Below are 23,971 nucleotides of genomic sequence, written 5' to 3'. Positions count from 1 at the left end.
CTTCGGGTATTGGGCCTCCAGTAAACCCCGGGTACCATCTTCGGCAGGCCCATTTGGGATGCCTATGTCAGATGGTCATGACCATGTTGGTCATGTTCTATGTGATTCTAGTTTAGGTTAGGACCTACATTGTGAGGTGTATGACGATACTTGTGACGACTATGTACCAAGACTTCTAACTTTGTGAAACTTCGCCGTTCGGTGTTGCATATGCACATGTGTTGTATGAATCAACACATTCCGAAACGAGACTTGCGTATTTGTGTACTGATACCGAAATGAAACTTGGCTCTCTATGTGCTTCTCATATTGCATGTAATACTGTATAAATATGAACTGCGTTGTAAATATATACTGCTGTCAAATATGTATTGTAATATGCTGGAAAAAAGATGGAAAAAAGAATTTTCGAATTAATTGCCGGCGCACCTAAATGACACATTGCCGGCGCACGTGGCATGCGCCAGTGCTGGATGCACTACTGCCGGCGCACCTGATTGTGCGCCGGTGGAATATATCTTTGCCGGCGAAGCTCTGTGGTGCGCCGGCAGTAGCTGACATATCGCCGGCGCACAACCAGGTGCGCCGGCAGTGTCCGTTTATCACCGGCGCGTTCGCACCGGCGGGCTCGTGGTGCGCCGGCAATGGGCGTTTTAGGTGCGCCGGCAATGGGCCTTTCCCTAGTAGTGGACGGCAATGTGTGGTGGATGAAGGCGCCCGCCATGTACCGGCGCGTCGGGGTCACCAGGGACTGCCTGCGCTACGTCGAGGTGTCTGAGGAGGAGCCGTTCGTGCTCAGCTCCTTCCTTCTCGACGCTGACGGCAGGGGCTGGACGCTGAATCACCGGGTGCCGCTCACCATGCTCTGGGCGGCCGATGGGGGCTACCCGTGGCTACCCTTGCAGGGGAAGATCACCAGGCCCAAAATTGGCGTTCTTGATCTTGGTAACATCAATGTCGTGCACCTCATTGTTGGCGACCACATCGTCGTCGTGGACATGCACAAGGGGGAGGTTCTCACGCATTGTCCGCGTGAAGGCGACATCAAAATTTTGCCATGCTATCTTTCACCGTGGCTTCCGACATCCCCGATACCTTCGGCAGGTAGGCAGTCTCACTTACTCGTTTATTAATTTGGCACCTACATTTCATTTCAGCTTTACATTCCGTTGGAGGCTTTCGCATTGGATCATTTGTTTATGGAGTTCTTTACCAGTGTTCTTCCATGCCGTGGTAGTAGTTCTTCATCATAATGTTACTGTACTAGGTATCAAAACTGTTCCTTGGATTACGATTCCAAAATAATTCTATCTACAGCTCTCAGTTTGGCAGCTAATAGTATTTACTATTTACGATGGAAAATCTTAGTTGAAAGAGAGAATGTGGCAATGTGTGATTGTTTCGTAATTGCGAAAATTAGAAATGTTGATGCATTCATCTTACAAACTGAAGTATTCCAGCAAAAGCAGCATTTGGCAATGTTATCCGGAACACAACTATAGAGCCACTAGTGATTTTCTCTCTCTTCTTGGGTTAAGAATGCTCTAATTATTTGGAACTTCAATTCTCAATTCTTAACTGCAGTATGTTCGTTTCCCAACGAGTCAGCTATGCTTTAGATGGTAGAATGCATGGCCTAGACAGGTATCTAATCTAAGGATATCTCTTGTGTGCTAACATTTGGGCAGGCCAACTTCTGAACTAGCTCTATCTGACCAGGTAGTAAACTAGTTAAAAGATTTATATCATTGTTAGAAAGATGACAATGGTAATGGCCGGTATGAACTTTAATCTGATAAATGGTACGGTTCCAGTCCCTGTGATATTTGCAGTCTGCTGTGTATTCTGGTACATAATTTAGCTGACTCTGGGCAAGCTTTGTATAATTACGCGGAAAAAATCAAATAGAGCTGTCTATTCTGGTTAGCTGACTCCCTTTATTGGTCATTCGAACACTATTAGATTTCTCAGTTCCCTGTTTGGTAGTACTTGTGACACGGCAATAATCAATGAAGGTTCTGAAGACGTGTTGTGTGATTGTTGATTAGTTAGGTGTATGAGAAATGGTGAAACTGAAATACTCTACAAGAAACTGTATTGCTCAATTGGAGGGAGTTGCTAAAAGTATAGTATTTATATATACTCTTGGGAGAAACCGAAAGCTGGCAACTGTAAGCATACTAATTCTTGTTGGGTGAACTGATGGTGTGTATCAATACCAGTCCCTCAAAAATCCATTCACTGAGTTGTATAATATTTGCGATGCACAATCTGTTCTGCTTCATAGTTTAGCTAGTTATGTGTGGAGTTTATCCTTTAACGGATGGTAGAGTGAAAGTGGCAAGTTATGTACTGTTGCTACTGTGGAGCAGTTGCCATTAACATATTCTCAGCTGAGGTTATGAGAAGAAGGGAATCTTTACAAGATATTAAATCAGACATCTTCATATGAAATGTTTTGGAAAGCTAAGATTGCAAGATAGATTAAGCCCATGTCAAATGATTCTGCTCTTACTAAAGATAACATTTTTTTTCGAGAATGTCAACATCCTTAGGAGAATTTGGACTGCTGTTCCTATTTGCTGTGACTGTAACTACCAAGAATTTATTCAGCATTTTCCTTTTTGCGATTAAGCGGCTTACAAATACATTTTGGGGTGTCCTTACCCCATGGGTGCTAATTGCAAACCTGGGAATTTATGCCAGTTCTGTTGCTTGATTAAAAGATTATCCCCTCTGTGGGAATATTGTTTATGTGTGTGGGCCTCCAGCTGTCCAGTTGAGCTTACTTTGATGACTTACTTATTTATCTATATATCCTGAAGTTATCTGACCGTTCCTCAAATATTGGGCAGGGATGTACAAGGATGCCAGTGGTGAGGTTCGTCAAGATGCTAGTAGCGCCATGCCCAAGCCTCCATACCCTTACCGGCTTAAGTGATGGACAGGATGGAGCCGTCTGATGTCTTTCGATAGTGATGTTATGTTGCTCTCTTGGGTTAACTGTAACATGACAGCTGGCTTGTGCTGCTTAGTGGTGGTTTAGTTTCCTTCAGTTAGTTTGTTTGAGTTGGATTTGTAACGTTGCCATGCTGTTTCCTTAACGGGTGATTGGACGTGAGATGATGATGAACTTGGTGCGTGCCCTTTCAAGCTCAACTATCAAACTGCTTAACTTCCTGGGGGGACTCCGAATCTTGAAACTGAACCAGCTTTTGAACCTTGTCTGTTGAGTTATGCGAGTAATGGAATTTGAGTTTTTTTTTCGAAAAGGAATCTGAGTTATGATGGTTCGAAAAATGTTAGCCTAACATAAGTTGAAAGCATGAATTGAACCCAATAATCATCAAGTGTTTAACTCCTTTAAAATACAGAAAGAACCATTATCTAAGACATCCTGGTTTGAGAAATGAAACAAGTTCTGAGTGTCACTGTCAAGACTGAATAGCAGTACTGGGTTTTTGTAGGTTCAAAAAATTCTTAGATTTGCATGGTTGTGTAGCTTAAAAAAATCCTTAGATTTCCAAGACATGCGTGTACATTGCTTCGGTGACTTGGTGAAGCGTTCACGGAGGATGAGGTTAAAGTGGCGGTGGACAATACCGCTAGCGACAAGGCCCGGGGACTGGATGCTGATACATGTGCCTTCTTTAATTAAAACTTGTTGGAGCACAATCAAAATTGATGTCATGGCGGTCATCAATCAATTCTCTAACTTGCGCACCAACAATCTCCATTAACTCAATTCCGCAAACGTAGCCCACATCCCAAAGAAAGAAGGAGCTGAAGAGATTACCGACTTCCGCCCAATAAAACTAATCCATGCCTTAGCAAAACTAATCTCCAAAATGATGGCCACTAGAGTACTAGACTTTCCGCGTTCATGAACTTGCTTGTCTTCAATGCTCAAAGTGTCATCATAAAAAAGGAGTATCCGCAACAATTTCTTGTATGTTAGAAACTTCGCAAAGAAATTGCACAAGACCAAAACACCAACACTTTTTTCAAGCTTGACATCAAAAAGGCGTTTCATTCGATGAGATGGGACTACTTAATGGAGTTGCTACAACATTTGGGTTTCAAAAGTAAATATCAAGATTGGATTTCAGCTCTTATAACAACATCCTCTTCAAGAGTACATCTTAATGGCCTTGCCGGAGATCCGATTAAGCATGGTAGAGGGCTTCACCAAGGAGACGCCTATCCCCGCTCCTCTTAGTGTTGACCATTGATCCTCTTCACCATATCCTTTGCAAGGAAACCGAGCAAGGACACCTCCATAAGTTGCGCGGAAGGGCGCCCACGATCCGCACCTCTCTCTATGCCGATGATGCCGCCATCTTCATGGCTCCTAACAAGGAAGATATCAACTACCTTCCATCAATTTGGAGATGTCACCGGGCTAGTAACAAATTGTGCAAAAATTCAAGTGGTGACCATTAAATGTGCGGATCTTGATCTTGATCACATTCTACAAGCTTTCTCGCATTCCCACGCAAATTTCCAATGAAATACCTTGGCCTTCCTCTTTAGGTAATAAGGCTAAAGAGAATCCATTTCCAGCCTCTTGAAGATAAAGTGGACTCCAATCTCTTTCCATGGATTCGGAAGCATGTAACCATGGCTGACCGTGCTACTCTAGTGAAAGCCGTCCTTATAGCATCGCCATCTACTTCATCATCGTGCTTAATATTCTGATGGAAGTTATCATGAAAATTGATAGCATAAGAGGAGCCTTCCTATGAGCGGCGTGTGACAAAGTTACCGTGGGGAAATGCAAAGTAAATTGGGAAACGGTTTGCAAGCCAAAAGTGTATGGGGGCCTTGGCATCCTCAATCTTACAAAGTTTGCTTCGGCGCTTCAAATGAGATGGCTATGTCATGAATGGAATGATGAGGCAAAACCATGGGTGGGGTTGGGAAACCCTTGCACCCATCAAGACAAAGAGCTTTTCGCCGCGCCTACTAGATTCACCACTGGAAATGGAAGAAAGCTCTTTTTTTTGGAGGCCCTTGACTTGATGGAAGACGGCCTAAAGATATTGCCCCTCCCGTTTTTTAAGACTCGCAAAGGAAGAAATGCTCTGTGAACAAGGCCTTGGAGAAAAAAATGATGGGTCACACAAATCAACTTGCAAGATGGCCTCTCTCTTGAGCACATCACACAATTTGTCACCCTTTGGGAAATGCTTCAATCGGTCCATGTGGAGCCTTATTATCCTAGACTCCATGTCGTGGAAGTTCACCAACATTTGATGCTATTCGTCCAAGTCGGCATACACCATGCGACTTTTGGGTCACCCAGATTCCTCAATTCCTTCTTTAGCTTGGAGACCATGGGCTCCCCCTCAATGTATTTTTTTTTTTGCTTAGTTGATCATCCAAAATGGAGTTTGGATGGTGGATATGGTTGAAAAAAGAGAATTACAGAATTTTGAACGTGCAAGCTTTGCGACAATTTCAAGAATCCGCCTCCCATTTACTTTTCAAATGTAGGTTCACCATCCGTGTGTGATCGAGTGTGGAAAATTGGCTTGGACTTCATGATGTCGATCCAAACACTTGGTATTATAGGCGAAACGTCAAAGGAGTGGTGGACGGAGAAGATGGACAAGCATGGACAAGGGAGAAAGGCGGTCACTTCACTTGCAATGTTGATATCTAAAATGTGTTGTCTTTCGAAACAACAACTCTGACCCCAAAAATGCAAGCTTTGAATAATGTAATGTCGCGGTAGTAGGCTAACTGAATTTGAATGGTGAGTTGAAGTTGTAAACATTCTTCCAAATTGAAAGTTTAAACTATTACAGGGGAACTTCCGGGTAACACGACCATGCCGCTTTCGGCGTCCAGTTCCAGTCCACCACTCCCTGCCATCTAAGCTGCCAGCACCCAGTCCACATGACGACATGAACCAGAGACCTGCAAGGCTGCCACGACCAAGATCGAGGAGCAAACTGCAAAACCCTCTCCCCTCCCGGCCGGCGTCGCGTCCACCAAGATGTCGCTGCGCCGCCTGCTTGCTTTCTCCGGTCGCCTCCACCGTTCCCTATGCACGGCCGCCACGCCTCCACCGGATTCGGGTCGGGGGCTCTGGACGTGGTACATGCTCGGGAAGATGACGGCGGCCATGGGGCCGTCGCCGAGCCCATGCGTGAGCTTCGTCGGTCCTCCCCGCGTCTCCAAGCTATACATGCCCCTGAACCTCTCCAACGCCAGCGGCCTCACTGAGCCCGACCCCGAAGGCGACGTCGTGCGGGTCTCGGTCGGCCAGGCCTGCGCCGCCAGCCAGGACGGCCTCCTCCTCCTCAGCTGCCAAGACATCCTCGTCACGGCCCCCATCCTCGCCAAGCAGGGCGGCCACAAGGTGCGGGATATGACCGCCGCCGCCGACCCCGACAGCGTCCGCCTCGCCAGCATGGCGCACGTCGTCTTCAACCCTCACACCGGCAGGCAGTGCCGTCTCCCGCCCATCCAAGGCCCCAAGAGGATCTTGGCTGGGTTCCACCTGGGCATCCTCACCCAGCGCGGGCCACCGGAAAGGTACGCCGTCGCCGAGCTGGACGGGAACGCCAACGTGATGCTCCGGTTTCTCCCGGAAACAGGGGATTGGGATCTCGTCAACTGCTCCCCGTTCCAGCTCCCGGCTCAGCGGCGAATGGTGCCAACCCAGGAGGTTGTGCCCTTCCGAGGCTACCTGTGGTGGGTGGACGTGACCTGGGGCGCCATCTGCGCCGACCCGTTCAGCGACCGGCCGGAGCCTCACTTCATCGAGCTGCCCAGCGGCAGTGTGCTCCCTGCAGACACACACGACCAAGTGCTCCGCCGCCCAAGGAGCCCGCTGCCTGACGCCGAGGGCAACGCGTGGTGGATGCAGGCGCCCGCAATGTACCGCCGCGTCGGGGTCAGCGGCGGCTGGCTTCACTACGTCGAGGTGTCTGAGGAGGAGCCCTTCGTGCTCAGCTCCTTCGCACTCGACGCCGACGGCAGCGGCTGGACGCTGAACCACCGGGTGGCGCTCAGCCCGCTCTGGGCGGATGGTGGCTTTCCATGGCTACCCTTGCAGGGGGAGACCAGACCCAAGATTGGCGTTCTTGATCTGGCCAGAGACGATGTAGTGTACCTCACTGTTGGCCAGCACATGGTCGTCGTGGACATTCAAAGGGGGGAGGTTGTCGAGCATTGTCCGCTTGAAGGCGGCGACGTCTGCATTTTACCATGTATGCTTACCTCGTGGCTTTCAGGATCTCCGATACCTTCGGCAGGTACACTCAATTGCTCGTTTAATTGTTTGCTTGCAAGGATTTGTTCATCATAATGTGACAATGGTGCCAATCGAAGTATTCCTTGCATAGATGGACAATAGTGATTCAGAATTATTTCTAAAGCTCTGTCTGGCATTAATTAGGATTTATGACTGAAACTAGTAGTTTGATAAGAGAATCTGACAAAATATGTGATCTTTTTGTAATTGCGAACATGACAAACTTTGATGCATTCATCTTAGACACTAAAGTATTCCAACATAAGTAGGATTTAGCAATGTTTTCTAGAAAACAACTACTTATAGTCCCAGTACTGATTACCTCTCTCTTCTTGGGTTACAAAATGGCGCACTTATGTATAACTCTAGTTCTAAATTCTAAACCATGTTCTTCTCCGAAAGAGTCGGCTTAGATTAAAATGGTACAATGCTTGGACTAAACAGGACATGAAAGATCCCTTCAGTATCCAGAACATTAGGACAGACCAACTGCTAAACCAGCTCCCTGTGACCAGACAGCAAACTAATTAAAGATTCATATATAATCGGTAGAAATATAAAAACTGGTAATGGTAAGCATACATAATTCTGATCTGATAAATGGTATGGTTTATGATATTTTCAGTGATCAACCTATTCCAGTTCATAATCTGGCCAATTATGGGAAATCTTTGTACTTTTGTAAGTAGCAATTAGCAACTGTAAATTTGTGATGGCACCGACAAATAGTAAAGGTTCTGAACAGGACTGTGATTGCTAATTAGTTAGGTGCATGAGGTAAGGCAAGAATAGTTGGAAAGTAAGTTCACAGTCCAACTTTTTTTTTGAGAAGTGGTAAGATGAAAACTGGTAATTGTAAGCGTACATAATTCTGATCTGATAAATGGTATGGTTTCAATCTGTTATAGACAAAATGTCTAAGATTTATGAAATTTGCAGTGTTTATCGAAAATAATGAAATTTGCAGTGAACAACCTGTTCTGGTGAATAATCCAGCCAATTGTGGGCAAGGTTGTATTTGTAAGTAACGATTAGCGAATGTGAATCTGTGATGGCACCAACAAGCAGTAAAGGTTTTTAAGAGGACTATGTGATTGCTAATTAGTTAGGTGCATGAGGTAAGTCAGGAATAACCGTGAACAAGTTAGCTGTTTCGGACAATATCATGTTAACAGGATAAAAAACGTTGACCAACAAGGGAATGATCCCTCCCTTAGCTATAAGCTGTTAGGTGCTAGGCGGGGATTCGAACCAGGTGGGCTGGCTGCGCACTCACTAGCCTTGCCACTGAGCTAGCACTATATATGTTATGGTTACTCACATGAGAAAATTGATTTGGCAAGTCCCAACTTTTCCAACAACTGGCAGTAAAACAAAAGTTGTCTTCCATTGCTAATGCTCTCAAGATAATATCACAAGATGTAGCAGAACACGTTACCAGAATCACAGCTAATTTACATCTCAGGTTTATCAAATTGTCATTTGAACATAACCAAATAGACCAGCATATCGCAGGTCAATTATTATACCCAGTGCACTTGTATTTGTACACTTATAAATTGGTATGCATTATCATGGTGGATTTTGTTGAAATTCTTGTACCTTGATCAAACAAACTTCTTTTCAGGAAAGAGTGATGTCACAGAAAAGAATACATTGGCAGATGTTCTGGTTCGGTCAGACAGAGTCCAGAAGAAATGAAGGTACCGAGATATCAGCCAATGTATCTTCGCTAATGCTTCTTTAGTGACCCATTCTTACAATATATCATAAGTTAATATGTTTAGGATGTTGTATTTGTCTTACATTTGTCTTACACAACCCATGCAGTTTATGCCATGAACAAAACGTGATGCGCATATTTTTTCACAGTACTATGTATTGCCCAATATATGGGCATCGTACTAGCTTGTCATTGCTTGATTTGTTTCAGAATACTTATAGAACTACAGTTCAACGGTCGACGCCAGATGTTGTCATTTGATAGAGATAACATCTGCTTCGCACTACCTTCTTATAGCGCAAAACCTGTATTGATGGTGCTGCTGAAAATTGTTGATTGCCCTTCGTTCTAGCACAGGCCTTTCATCGATTTATATTGTTTTTTCTAACTAGCAGGCATGATTAAGAGCAAAACTACAAATATTAGGGAATGCACAGTGTAATGTATTAAAGCCACTGCTTATCATCGTAAACATTATGGCTATTATATTTCATTTTCCCGAAATACTGACGCCGGTAAAGCCTGAAATTCATGCATGTTAACAAGTGAGCACCGTATAATTTTGTGCTTCAACAAGAAATTGACAGAATATAAACATGTTGCCCATATGCCAAGTACTACTATCATAGTGTTGTTTACTACAATTATTTTGTTTTTTTCTGAATCATTCAGGAATATTTTTGTGAAATCCTTCTCATTCTCTTCATATGTTTATTAAAACTACCAAGGTGTCCTGCACAATTTTCTGAGCTAGAGTTCTTGTTTTGTACCGTTGTTTACATTACTTTTTTTTTATTCTGGCATTGTCTCATAGAAAAATTTGTGAAATTTCTATTCACATTTACCAAAACTTTCTTGTGCTTCTGTCTCCAGGACATTCTGATTTTAACCTCATCTTTGGGGTCCTTCTCTTTGATGTTCTAGAATGCACATGAATTTCAGTCAGATAATAACTAATGTTAGCAGCATGTACTCTAGAAAAATGAATTTCAGGTGTACCATAGAAACAATTCTTGCAGGCATAATTGTTAATTATGCAGTTATGCTAAATCCTCGTGAATACATATCTAAGAGTTCTTGTGTCAATCACCTACTTTGTTTATGGAGGATAGAAAAATTGATTGGCCAGAACTTATATTTGTACATTGTTATTAGAATGAAAACCGGTAGTGGTAAGCTGTACTGAATAATGTGGTACCTCTCCCGTTAAAGACAGGTTCCCTGGGTTCCATGATATTTGCAACGAAAAATCTGTTCTTGCTCTATCTAATTCTGGGTTTGTTTTATATTGTAGCGGATTGTTGAAATGTTTAATGAAAGTTTGCAAAAAAAAAAATTATGCTCCAATTTGAATTGTTACTCTTGCGGAGCTGTGAGCATGCCATGTAATACAATTCTACTGTAACTCACATCCCTAGGAAATATTGGACTGGGATACTCTTTACTGTTTCCATTCAGTTTTGTACGACCAAGTGGTGCTAAATATGTATCAGGTAGTGACATTTCTGCTAATAGAAACTTGGCAATTAAAATATACAATTTTACAGAAACGCTATATGAGTCTATGTTGGCCAGGCTTTTTTTTTTAATCTGACACATTGGTCTATTCTCATTCTGAAGTGCGGTCAAAAATTGTGCAGGATGTGCAAGGATGGTACATTGGCACCCCTGAGCAAGTTCGCCAAGATGATGTTTCTTCAGGCTCCTGTTGATGGACAGAGTGTTGCTCTCTTGGGTGAACTGTAATATGATATAGAGCTGGCTTATATTTTTTTTGTGATAGTTGCTTGGTAGTAGCTTGATTTTCTTCACTTAGCTCAATCGCTTGGTAGTTGTAATGTCGGTCTGTTGTTTTCTTCATGAGCTGACATCTCAACTATCAAACTGTTTAATCTCCTGCACCAACTCTGAATGCTGAAATCGAACCTATCGCTGACCTTGTTTATTCGGTTATGCAAGAAATGGAATCTGGGTTGATCTCTGTAATCATGGATTAACTAAACCCAACAATCATGGAGCACTAGTTAGCTTCTTTCAAGTTGCAGCATTAACACCATTCTTAACGAGAGAGGGCCAGAGGGGCAGCTTGCCTTGAGGTGCTGAAAGCCGTCGCTCGCCATGACCGCGTCCAGGTTGCCCGGAACCCACCGGAGGAAGTAGATGCACGCCTCCTTGAGCACCCGGCAGCCATGCTGCTCGGCTAGCGTCAGGGTGGTCGCCACCGTGCTCGTGTAAATCCTGTCACACAGCATGTCCTCGCAGATCAACTTTAGCCTTTCGAGGCCATACCTGTACGCCGCCAAGAGCAGCCGAGCAGGTGCTGCTGTTAGATATTATAAAAGGCTTTTTATGTCATATACATGTATTAATACGATCTGTGTATTGATACAAACTCTGTAACAAACCCTGTACGGTTTGTTCCCATATTAGCACGCAGCCCGTGCTATCTCCACGCACGGTTCCAACCCTAGTCTATTGACATGGTATCAGAGCCTCCTTCTCCGATCTCGTGAACAACCCGAGCGCTTCAGCGTCTCCACCCTTCCCGCCGGCGATCGTCGGTGTAGGACCACCAGAAAACCTCAAACAACCAGAAACCCACAACCAGAAAACAACCTCGGTCGCGATCTGCTGCCGTAGGATCTCTCTCCAAAACAAACGACGATTCCCACAAACACACACACCCGACAAATCCTAGATCGAAACTACAAATCTCAGTTGGCGTCTTCTCAGCTCGGCTCGGCTGCAGCCTCTCTCACAGCCGCCCTTGGATCGCCCCCGACGGAGAAGCTGTCCCGTGAAAACCACTTGTTCTGGAAGACGCAGATTCTTCCGGCGCTTCGCGGTGCGCAGGTTATGGGGCTGTTGAACGGCACCGATCTTGCCCCGCCAGAAACCATGGAAACAGAGGATGCAGATAAGAAGAAAATCACAGTGCCCAGTCCGGAGTACGCGGTCTGGCTGGCTCGAGATCAGGTCGTCCTCAGCCACCTGGTGAAGTCACTAGACCCAGATCTTCTCGCCCAAATTATCGGGCTTGAACATGCGCATCAGGTCTGGTCCAAGATTGAAGCTCTTTTTGCGTCGCAATCCCGCGCCCGAGTCAATTTTTTGCGCGGGGCGCTGATCAACACGAAGAAACTAGAGATGACCGCTCGCGAGTATATTGCCAAGATGCAGTCTTTTGCGTCCGAGCTAGCTGCTGCGGGGAAGATAGTGGACGATGATGAGTTGAAGGGGTATATTCTGGGCGGTCTTGATCATCGCTACACCTCTCTGGTGGCCTCGATCAATGCTGTTCCTGCCACTACTTGCAGATACCTGTTCACAACTTCAGGCGTTTGATGACAGGCAAGAGGCGCTTGCACAGGAGGCGTCATAGGCCGCTGTTTTCCAATCTTCAGCCAATATCGCTGCCAAAGATGCTTCCAACTATCCCAGACGTGATGAACCTGCACGTCATGATGACCGAGATGACCGGCAGTACCGTCGAGATGACCGTGATGATCGCTCATACCGCAGGGATGGTGGCGGGTATAACCGCCGTGATGATGGGGGATATAATCGTCGTGATGGCAGACAGTATCGGGACCGCCGTGATGACCGTGGATACCGGCGTGATGACCGAGACATGCAGCGTCGCGATGGGCGCTACAGACGTGATGATGATCGTGGTGCTCCTAAAGGTGGCAGAGGTCGCGGGCGCACCCCTACTCGATTTGTTGATACTACTTGTCAAATCTGCAAAAAGTATGGGCATCCTGCGAGTGACTGTTGGTGGCGGTACGCTGATCGTGATCGTGATGATGATGATGAGGATCGCCCTCGCACTGACAAGGGCGCATATGGTGTTGACACCAACTGGTACATGGACACTGGCGCTGGCGCCACAGATCATATTACTGGACAGCTAAACAAGTTGCACACTTGAGATGATTATAGGGGGCGTGATCAAGTCCACAATGCCAGTGGCACAGGTATGATAATACAACATATTGGTAATTCAACATTGCATATCCCTCATAGTTCTCTACACTTGCGCAATATCTTACATGTTCCTAGTGCCATCAAAAATCTACTTTCCGCTCATAAAATTGTCCTAGACAACAATGCCTTTATTGAAATTCACCCTTTTTTCTTTTTGATCAAGGATCAGGACACCAAGCAAATTCTGTTTAGAGGTCCCTGTCATGGCGGTCTATTGTGACGCCCCGGAATCGGTATCCTGAGGATTCCAGCGAACCCGCCGAAATCCGCACGATATCGATTCAGAGACGCCCTCCGACACGACATGCGCGACGAATCACACACGTGATGCCAGAGGAATTAACACGAGCGGTAACATTACAACAGGATTACAATAGAACCTACAAGATACATATATTACAACAACGACTCCAACGAGTCAAGATACAAATATACAATACAAAGATCCAAATCATACAGAAGATCAAATACGTCCGAGTACGGACAAGATACAAATTGGACTAAGAGTCCTGAAGATAACCAGTGGCGTCCATAACCCTACCCAGGCCAAGCCGGAAGGGTAACCTTGCTAACGCCGTCTTCATCGAACATATCTTCATACATGCCCGGTTATATCCCGTAGAAGCAGCAATAAGTACGGGTTCGTACTTAACAAGACTTCTAGACGTATAAGCATTCGTCAACCAGTCGTCATTTGTACTTGAGGCACGCAGTGGACTTAGAGAACGCAAGAGGGATGTCATAGGCAATATGGTGGAGTTAAGCGGCAGCGCAAGCACTAAAAACCTATAGAGACACTCCACAACATTCGCCTAATCAGAGAAGGTGAGAGAGCGCATAAGGTAACAGATAAAATACTACACAAACATAACCCAGCCGATTACACATATCCCCTTCAACAATTGCGAAGATGCAATGTAAAAGGCACTCAACGGTGGACAAGTTTTATTGGGTATCGGTTGTAGTAATGCTATATTACTACGCAAGTTATTAGCAGATTATTAGCAATAAGATAACAGTGTAAGTTGTTCTATGATCAAGCTATACAATTCCAAGTCATCCATAACCGCGGACACGGCTTATCGATAAGATGTACACCCTGCAGGGGTTGCCCAAATGTAACCATACGCATGCTCGAACCCACTTACTACAGATGGAGTCTCACATCAAGACCGTTCCCAATGCAAGAGAAAGTTTAAGGGGAGCCACCCCGCTAAGCTACCCGTGACGAAGTTCGGCCGTACTCCGATACGGACCCAGAGGTTTGTGTCAACGGCTAAGCTAAGTGTGAACAACTTGCTGTCGCTAATCGTTCCACGATATGAGTACAGTACATAATATAAACACCCGAAGGCAACAGGAAGTAAAACGTGCATCGTGCATATGGGCAAATAAAACCAAGGTTGTGGCTCCCAATAAACAGACTCGAGGAAAGGTAGTGGGTGATGGGGGTCCCACTCCCCCACGTACGGGTAGAGCGCTCAATCTCGGAACAGATAACAAGAACTCGGGTCCTAGGGGACATTAGCAAGTCAAAGTTCCGATGCTTTCGCAAAGGGGCTCACAGATGCCTCTGCTTACAATTTTAGTTGTTAACAATAAAATAAAGCATGTGTATCTCCAACAACTAATATAGCATGTGATAACCTTCCAACAACCCAACATATCCCGATAACAGATCGAGATAAACAACAAAGCCTAAACACGCCTACGACTCGCAAGGCTCAAACATCAAGCAATGGCTATGGGTAAGGAATGATACATATAGGAGTATTATGGTAAACAAGTGGAATAGGACACGTGACTCGATAAAGAATCGCATCATAGGGATAGCAATGCGAGGGAGAGAGTAAAATAGGCGAAGAGAGGGGGCTCGCCTGTGAAAAGCTGCAGAAGAACTTGTCGTATCTCACCACACCACTTCGCGATCTTATCCGGGAAGAAGCAAATGCTGGAACACACAACGTATGCAAGTCTTACTACTACGGATAAAGAAGATCCAGCATGTTCATGATGATATGCATGACATGGCATAGATGGTGCAATGCATCTTATCCAATTTAATCGGAGTCGCAACTCCGAGCAAACAATTATTAGGTTCGAGTTGTATTTTCTACCGACAAGTTAAGTGTTGATTAGCATGGCATATCATGGCATAGGTTCGCTACTTCAAATTTAAACGGAGCGGGGAAACCCTAGTCGGTGTCCGAAATACTCCGCATATATGTTAGGTGAACATGCATAACTATCACGTCATGACATGATGCGAGATGCAAACAAATGTATGGATGACATATTCATGTTCAGCACATTTTTCTGATCAATTTTCATATATAAAACATTTTATTTCGAGTTATATTTTGGAAGATATGAATTTTACAAGATTTGTATATTTTCTGCAAAAACAAAACGGGAAGGGACGAGCCGGGCTGGACCTGCACTGTCATGGGCCCGATCTGGCCTGCTGCGGGCGGCGGATAGCTTCTGGTCGCAAGGCGGGCGATGGACTGAGCCGGCTGATCTCGGGCCAGGCCCATGGGACGCCAGATCTGATTCAGGAATTGGAAACAAAAAGTTTGGCTTAATAAGCCAGAAGTGGGAATTGAACCCAGGATCTGCACGTTTAGGAACAAGGAACAAACCAGATGGGCTGATGCATCTGTTGTTAGATAGAATGGGTTGCGTAGCCTTTTAACCCAGGCCGACACGGAAGATCTGGGAAGAGTCTGCCATGGCTGAGCTTGCAGACGAGTTTCGATCTGAGGCTTCCGAGCGAACTGGGACGAGGAAGTAGGCGTCGGGGATGCGCCTCAACGCAGGGAACCAGATGGTGGCAGTGCCGAGTCTAGGGGGTCGCCGGAGAGACACCGCCGGCGAGGACCTGCGGGCAAAACGGTGACCATCATCGTTGGATCGAACGAGAGCACGACGGAGAAGAAGAAGATGTCCACGAGAACCAGGAGATCACCGTGAAGCTGATTGGAGGGTCCCTGAGGTCGGAGAAGACGTAGGGCGGCCGAAATCGAAGAAGAAAGGCGGCGTCCCGCGCGAGGGAAACATCGAATTGGCGACGATTGAAGGCCTCCCGGATCGATTCCTTGTACAAGGACGTAAAGGACGATGAGGCGGAGCTCTGGATGGTCTCGGTTCTTCGAGGGGCGGCCTGGAGCACCGGCGCCATGGAGAGGATGATGGTGGCAGTGGAGTTTTTCTCCTGTTTCGTTTGCTCATAGAGAAGTGAAGAGAGAAAGGGTGGAGGGAGGTAGGTGGCGGCGGCGTGGAGGGGAGAGGGCTAGGGTTTGCTTGGCTTGGAGAGGGATTAAAAGGGAGGGGAGGGAGCAGGTGAGCTGGTGATGAGGACATCCCATCTCTTGATACAACCGCTGTACCTACAGCCACACAAATACAAGGACCAATCACTCGAGCTCGTGCCAACCAACTTAACTATCAGGTACTTTCGTTTCTTGGAACTATTCCTCACATACATGAGAATATGATGCTGCCTAAATCAGATATGTTTGTTACTCTTAGGAATGATGGACCAAGCATGGATGAGGAGGACAAGCATTGGAGCATGATCACACATGGAGGAGATGGTAGCAAGCGTTTAAGGACTGAAGATGACGCTGCAAGTGGAGATTTCAGAACTTTGAAGCCACCATAAGAAGAGATGAAGACATGAACGAAATATAGAGTTTCCCACTTCATAATTTCGTCCATAGCATGTTATGATGCTGCATCACCTTTAGTTTTGGGCCAGGCCCATGTCATTTTCGCAGGAATTAAGTCAGCCACTTTTTAGAGTCTGTATTGAAGGGGGAAAGGCCTTCTAGGGTTTGGTTCGACCACCATACGTATGGTTGGCCGAAACCCCACCTTTTCCTCCTTTAAATACCCCCATAGCCGTCACGTTTAGACTCGGATTTTGATTAGATTAAAAGTTAGCCATCGCTGCAACTTTCGTGTACTTCTTTTGAGGCCAACGCTCAGAACAAGACCGACTATTCGGAATCCCACCTTTTTCAATAAAGCTTCCATCTTTCATCCGCAATATTCTGATTGCATCATTAGTTCTTACTTGTTCTCGATTTCAGGTAGGAATTAAGACCCTCGCTGGTCAGGCTGATCGTGCATTCGCAAGATCAGTAACTCCCGGAGATTGTCCTAGCGATTGCATTGGCGCACGAGCTTTGTACGTGTAGTCGGATCGTCAAGCACGAACTCCACCAACAAATCGATCTATCCACGTCTCATCGAAAGATCGGCCACCTTTGCCCTATCAAGTGGTATCAGATTTCAGGTTGCTCGGTGAGAATTTACTGTTTTCCTAGTGTAGATTGCATCTGCCATCATACCCATAAACCACAAAAAAGCAAAAAAAATACTGTTAGGGTTTAGATCATATCGTCCCATAAACCCCTTGCCACGCCTTGCATTGTCTTTTCAGTTTTGCATCGTTGAATTTGTGTCTGCATCTTCGTGTCGAGTTGCTGGTCTTAGCGTCTAGTTCCTTTAGAGTTTCGAGTTCTGGTCATATATGTTACGCCGCCGCCGCCACTCGCACCTTACGCAGATCACCGCCGTCATCGCCATATACACCTGCCACATACTTCCGCCATTTCCATATACACCTGCCATATATTTCCGCCATCACCATATACATCCGTATACACGCACCACCATTATTGTGTCCATAGTCGTGTCCAGATAATCGCCGCCTTCCGGTTGTGAGTAGAAGATCAAAAAAAAAGTTGCGAAAAAAAAATCGCAAAAAAAAAAAGAAAAAAAAGTCAAATCCGCATCCCAGTCGGGTTTGACCCGATTTCCACTAGTCAGGTCGATTTTAGTCCGAATTGGGCAGTTTTCGACCGCAAACTTTGACCGAGCGTAACTTTTGCATACGAACTCCGTTTTCGATGTTTTACCAGTCAAAATCACCGGGAGAAAAAGTTCTATCCAGCCACAACAACTTTGTAGTTGTGCGGCTTCCGGAACTCTCAGAATTGCTGAAAAACGTCAGGAATGTTGAGATTTTTGACTTTTAAGTTTACTACCCGACAATTCCTGTGTTCTTCACTTATATCTTGCGTTTGAGCTATTCCTTTGTGCTTGTTGGAGCCAACCACCACCATATATCACTCCATAGCTGCTCGTTGCTTGTGTGCCGCGCCGTGACATCGTTGGTGAACTAGGCTCGCGTCTCTAGTACGGTCTAGCCTAGGACCAAAGACCGATGCCGTTGTTGAGCATACTTTCAATATTGCATTGCTGTTTTGACAATTGCTGTTTTACTACCATAATAGCCTTCCTACAGCTCTACATATTATCTCCACGTGCACTGTGTCGACACCTGGTAATCGCTTTGGCAATCTTTGGAGACGCTGATCCTTGCTGGTTGTTACATCGCCTTCCTCCTGTTTGGTAAGAACTTGTAAGAGCTTTGTATTTTGCTTGACGAATTGCGCGTGAACCACCATATTCTGTAGTTTGTAGGCATATGCATTTGTGCTTTTTTGTGTACTAACCATGTCAGGACCAGTTGATCCGGCCGCTGTTGGCCCGGCCAAGATGACGTCTGAGCAGTTGCATGCTCATTTCACCCACCTTTTGGGCGGGCATGCACGCGACACCGATGCGCGCATTGGTGACGTGGATGCCAAACTCACCGACGCGCTGGACAAGCTGGATGGCCTCGAGGCAGCTTTCAACTCCAAGCTCGACGCCAAGTTCCAGGAGCTTTTGACTCGGTTGCCGCCACCTCGCGACAATGTGCAATGACGCGCACGCCGCGTTCCTCGTGCGGATGTGCCTGCGGGTACCGCTCCGGCTGCCGCAGCCGCACCTGACGCGCCTTCTGATGAGGGATACGAAGACTATGAAGCGGACGCGGATGAGCAGGTCGAGGAGAACGTACTGGACGGCGAGGAAGTCGAACAACCTGCACCGGGTCGTCCACGACAACTGAACCGTAACGCTCGTCCACCTCCACGCCCGGTACGTAATGATGATGATCATGTTGCTAAACTTAAATTGAATATTCCGCCATTTGAGGGTAGATATAATCCTGATGCATATCTTACATGGGAATTGGAAGTAGAACAACGCTTTGCATGTTTAAAATACCCTGATCACTTGCGTGTTAGTGCTGCTACTTGTGAGTTCAAAGATTTTGCTTCTATTTGGTGGTCTGAACATTGTAGAGCACGTCCTGCTAATATTCCTACTACTTGGGTTGGTTTAAAACTTGCTATGCGTACTCGTTTTGTTCCTCCACATTATCAGCGTGATTTACTTAAGAAATTGTCTCGCTTAGAACAAGGGAAAAATTCTGTAGAAGACTATTATCAAGAATTGCAAACTGGTATGATTCGCTGTGGTGTTGTAGAGGATAATGAGGCTATGCTTGCACGTTTCTTTGGTGGTTTGAATAAAGAGATTCAACATATTTTAGATTATAAGGAGTACAACACTATTACTCGCTTGTTTCATCTTGCTTGCAAAGCTGAACGTGAAGTGCAGGATCGTCAACCGCCATGGAGAAGAGCTAATGTTTCTGCAGGTCGTACATCGTCGTGGTCTCCGCGACAATCAGTGCCACCATCGCGTGGGACTGCACCAGCACCTACTACTTCCAAGTGTACCGCGCCTGCATCACGAGCACCACCTGCTGCGACTCCACCACCATCTGCTGGTCCTCCTCGGAGTTCATCTTCCATGGCCTCCACAGGGAAGACGCGCGACATTCAATGTCGCAAATGCTTGGGATTTGGTCACATAGAGAGAGAATGCAGAACAAAGTGTGTGATGTTGGTGCGTGAAGATGGAGAATATGATTCTGCAAGTGACTTTGATGAAGATACATTGGCCCTTATTGCTGCACGTGATGGTGCCAATTCTGATTCTGAGAGAGAGATAGAGGTAATGGATGCTGACACTGTGATGACCCACAAGTATAGGGGGTGTATCGTAGTATCTTCGATAAGTAAGAATGTCGATCCCAACGAGGAGCAGAAGGTGTTGACAAGCAGTTTCGATGAAGGATTCACTGTAAATGCTCACAGACAAGTATTCAGGGGGTTTTGATGTAACAGTTGAATAAAGTACGAGTAAGTAAAGTGCGAGAGTAATAATTGCAGCGAGTGGCCCAATCCTTTTTAGCACAAAGGACAAGCCGGTTTGTTTACTTATAATGACCAAACGTTCTCGAGGACACACGGGATTTTAGTCTAGTGCTTTCGCTACATACGGCTAAATAATCTTCATTGTTATGATAAGTGTTGTGTGGGTGAACCTATGCTAATGTACCGCCCTTCCTAGGACTAATACATACTTGTGATTATACCCCTTGCAAGCATCCGCAACTACAAGAAAGTAATTAAGAATAAATCTAACCACAGCCTTAAACTACGAGATCTGCGATCCCTCCTGCATCGATATACCAACGGGGTTTAGGTTTCTGTCACTCCGGCAACCCCGCAATTAGCAAACGAATACAAGATGCATTCCCCTAGGCCCATAAATGGTGAAGTGTCATGTAGTCGACGTTCACATGACACCACTAGAAGAATAACACCACAACTTAAATATCACACCATTGAATATTACTCAACCATAGTTCACTACTAACATTTGGACTTCACCCATGTCCTCAAGAACTAAACGAACTACTCACGAGACATCATATGGAACATGATCAGAGGTGATATGATGATGAATAACAATCTGAACATAAACTTGGTTCAATGGTTTCACTCGATAGCATCAACAACAAGTAGAGATCGATACCGGGAGAGTTTCCCCTATCAAACAATCAAGATCAAACCCAAATTGCTACGGCGATGACGGTGTCCAGCGGTGGTGACGGCGGTGATGATGGTGGAGATGATGATGATGGTGATGGAGATGATGTCCAGCTCGATGACGGTGACGATGGCGTCGATTTCCCCCTCCCGGAGGGAATTTCCCCGGCGGATTCCTGCCCGCCGGAGAGCTCTTTTCGCTCTGGTCTTCTCCGCCCCGCAGAGGCGGCTGTCCCTCTTCGCGAGGTCCCCTCTGTGGCGTAGGTTGTCGGGACGACGGATTTCGCGGAGAACAGGAGGCGAAAGGGGTCGTGGGCCCCCCAAACCACATGGCGGCGCGGCCAGGGCATGGGCCGCGCCGCCCTAGGGTGTGGGCCCACCCTGGGTCCTCCTGGCCCCTCCTTCTGGCTTTCTTCGTCATCTTGAAAAATAGTATTTTTGGTATAATTTTCTCCCACAGTTGATCTTCCGAAATATTGCGTTCTGACGGTGCTTTTTCCAGCAGAATCCTGGCTCCGGTGCTTGATCCTCCAATAATGATGAAACATGCAAAATAGATGAAATAACATAAGTATTGTGTCCCAATATGAAATATATCAATGAATAACAGCAAATTATGATATAAAATAGTGATGCAAATTGGACGTATCAACTCCCCCCAAGCTTAGACTTCGCTTGTCCCCAAGCGAAACTGAACTCGATAGACAGGACCACATGTTTATGGAGTGAAGAGTCGATAAATAAAATACGGACAAGAAGCATCATATTCATTCACACAGGACATTATAGTAAACAACCTCTTATAACTCATCTTGAAACAAGTATAAGGTAATCACAAGTAAAGGTGCATAAGAAATCATAATTGGTGATGGCAAACTTCGTTCTTGGTCAGAGAACAATTAACAGATTATATTTATCTCATTGAGCAGCGCTCTCATGTTAAAGTTTATAAGGCACAACTTGCATACTCAATCATAATGGTCTTCTCATGATCATTGATAACTTGCAAAGCTATATTCATTCAGATAAAACTTGTACTAAACAAGGAAGAATAAAAGACATGATGTAGCAAATCACAATATAATGGTTTGATCACAACTACTCAAATGCTTGCTTGAGATGGAGGGAAATAGGTTTACTGACTCAGCATAAAGTAAAAGATAGGCCCTTCGCAGAGGGAAGCAGGGATTAAATCATGTGCTAGAGCTTTTTCAGTTTTGCAATCATATAAAGAGAATAAAAGTAACATTTTGAGAGGTGTTTGTTATTGTCAACGACTGGTAGCGGGTACTCTAACCCCCTTGCCAGACAACCTCCTAAGAGTGGCTCCTATATTATTTTCATTTTGTGTGGCACTCCTTCCAACCTTTCTTTCACAAACCATGGCTAACCGAATCCTCGGGTGCCTGCCAACAGTCTCATACCATGAAGGAGTGCCTTTTTATTTTAGTTTTATTATGATGATGACACTCCCCCCAACCTTTGCTTACACAAGCCATGGCTAACCGAATCCTTCGGGTGCCGTCCATCAATCACATACCATGGAGGAGTGTCTATTTAGTTTGATTAATTTGGGACTGGGAATCCCAATGCCAGCTCTTTTTGCAAAATTATTGGATAAGCGGATGAAGCCACTAGTCCATTGGTGGAAGTTGCCCAACAAGATTGAAAGATAAAACACCACATACTTCCTCATGAGCTATGAAACATTGACACAAATAAGAGATACTAAGTTTTGAATTGTTTAAAGGTAGCACATGAAGTATTTACTTGGAATGGCAAAAAATACCATGTAATAGGTAGGTATGGTGGACGCAAATGGCATAAGTTTGGGCTAAGGTTTGGATGCACGAGAAGTATTCCCTCTCAGTACAGGTCTTTGGCTAGCAAGGTTAATTAGCAAGCATAAGAGTCGAGGGAAACAAACAAATATACATGTGATAGAAACAATCATGCATCTTCCTTGTAAGCACAAACAATTTTAACTTCAGAATAATAAGCTATGAGCTAACAACAAAGACAATGAAACATCTACATGTATTTCTCTTTTCTACTTAAACCTCAAAGTGTTGTTGCTATTGACCGATGCTAAGTTTGCCAAAACCAAATAGATTTATTCAATGCTCCCAAAGTGATACCAATACTAACAACAAGGTAAATCATATGATAGAGATTGCAAACTAGAATAAGATGTGCAATATGTAAATGATAAGACTTCTCATTAATATTCCATAACGATAACTCACACCAAGGGATACATAGACAACCAACTAAAGGAGAGATACTTCCAAACGCAACCCATTTTATATGATATCTTCCCTACTCATGATATGACACTACTTGACAATAAAAGTAAAAGGTAGTGATAATGTGATACCGCGGCACTCCCCCAAGCTTGGAACAAACCAAGGGGATGCCAATACCGATGATGAATTACTCCTGCGGAGATGGTGGTGATGAACTCCTCCCGCGCTTCTTAATAAGCTCCTTCGTCTTTAGTTTCTCAGCTTGACAATTCTGCACTAAGATTCGGAGAGATTCATTGTTATCTGAAGTTGGCGATGACGACCTTGTGATGCGAATCGAGTGGTATTCAATCATTCTTCGGAGACGGCAATTCTCCTCCTGGAGTATCTCCACTTCTCTTCTTAGAGCCCGATATTGATCACAAAACTCATCGGTAATCCGTAGCACTTCTTCCATCATGGGGAAGGAGTCGAGGCTAAGAGCGGGTGGTAAAGGTCCCTGCAGGTTATGAGAAAAAGAACGTCGAGTGTCAACAGATCCCACCAAGATTTGCTTGCTCCCTCCGGCTTGCTGCTCTTGTCTTGATGGCACCTCCTTCACTTCTTCCTCCGAAAGCCCCTTGCCCTTGATGTTGGAGGCCATGGTGCTTCTAGACCGAAAAAGATCCTGGCAGAAACAGCTCGAAACAAAACACGTCGAGAACACGATATACGGACCTCCAGGGGTCCGGGGGATTATATAGCAAAATTTTTCGCAACAAACGGAAAGTACCAGATCGAACCAGAGTCGGAAAGGGGCGACGGGGCGGCCAAACCATAGGGCGGCGCGGGCCCTGGTCAGGCCGCGCCGGCCTATGGTGCCACGCCCTCGTGCGTCCTTTCCACTCCGTTTCGAACTCGTAATTTTTCATATTTTCCAAAAACAGCGCAAATATTGTTCGGAAAGTAAATT

At 45.4% G+C, this 23,971-nt stretch overlaps 3 protein-coding genes across 3 annotated transcripts in view; 2 read left to right on the top strand and 1 right to left on the bottom strand.

The window, feature by feature from the left end:
• The first annotated feature begins 695 nt into the window (after window positions 1-695).
• On the top strand, window positions 696-3,180 carry LOC127348911 (uncharacterized). The gene is made up of 2 exons (XM_051374769.1): window positions 696-1,104; window positions 2,856-3,180. Exons 1-2 carry the CDS (start codon window positions 708-710, stop codon window positions 2,939-2,941), a joined length of 483 nt encoding a protein of 160 aa, XP_051230729.1. The 5' UTR covers window positions 696-707; the 3' UTR covers window positions 2,942-3,180.
• Window positions 3,181-5,861: 2,681 nt separating this feature from the next.
• LOC127295332 (uncharacterized) lies at window positions 5,862-10,932 on the top strand. The gene is made up of 3 exons (XM_051325266.2): window positions 5,862-7,265; window positions 8,892-8,967; window positions 10,628-10,932. The coding sequence occupies exons 1-2, from the start codon at window positions 6,002-6,004 to the stop codon at window positions 8,963-8,965; spliced, it is 1,338 nt and encodes a 445-aa protein (XP_051181226.1). The 5' UTR covers window positions 5,862-6,001; the 3' UTR covers window positions 8,966-8,967; window positions 10,628-10,932.
• Window positions 10,933-11,011: 79 nt separating this feature from the next.
• LOC127347596 (BTB/POZ and MATH domain-containing protein 1-like) overlaps window positions 11,012-23,971 on the bottom strand; it is a 61,391-nt gene continuing 48,431 nt past the window's right edge. The window contains exon 2 of the mRNA XM_051373763.1: window positions 11,012-11,276. Within this exon, the coding sequence (XP_051229723.1) occupies window positions 11,012-11,276 (265 nt within the window). The remainder of the gene's footprint in view (window positions 11,277-23,971) is intronic.

Source organism: Lolium perenne, chromosome 4 (assembly GCF_019359855.2).
Source record: "Lolium perenne isolate Kyuss_39 chromosome 4, Kyuss_2.0, whole genome shotgun sequence".
NCBI lineage: Eukaryota > Viridiplantae > Streptophyta > Magnoliopsida > Poales > Poaceae > Lolium > Lolium perenne.
The sequence above is the reverse complement of the archived record's forward strand: the minus strand, read 5'-3'. Positions and strand labels throughout refer to the sequence as shown.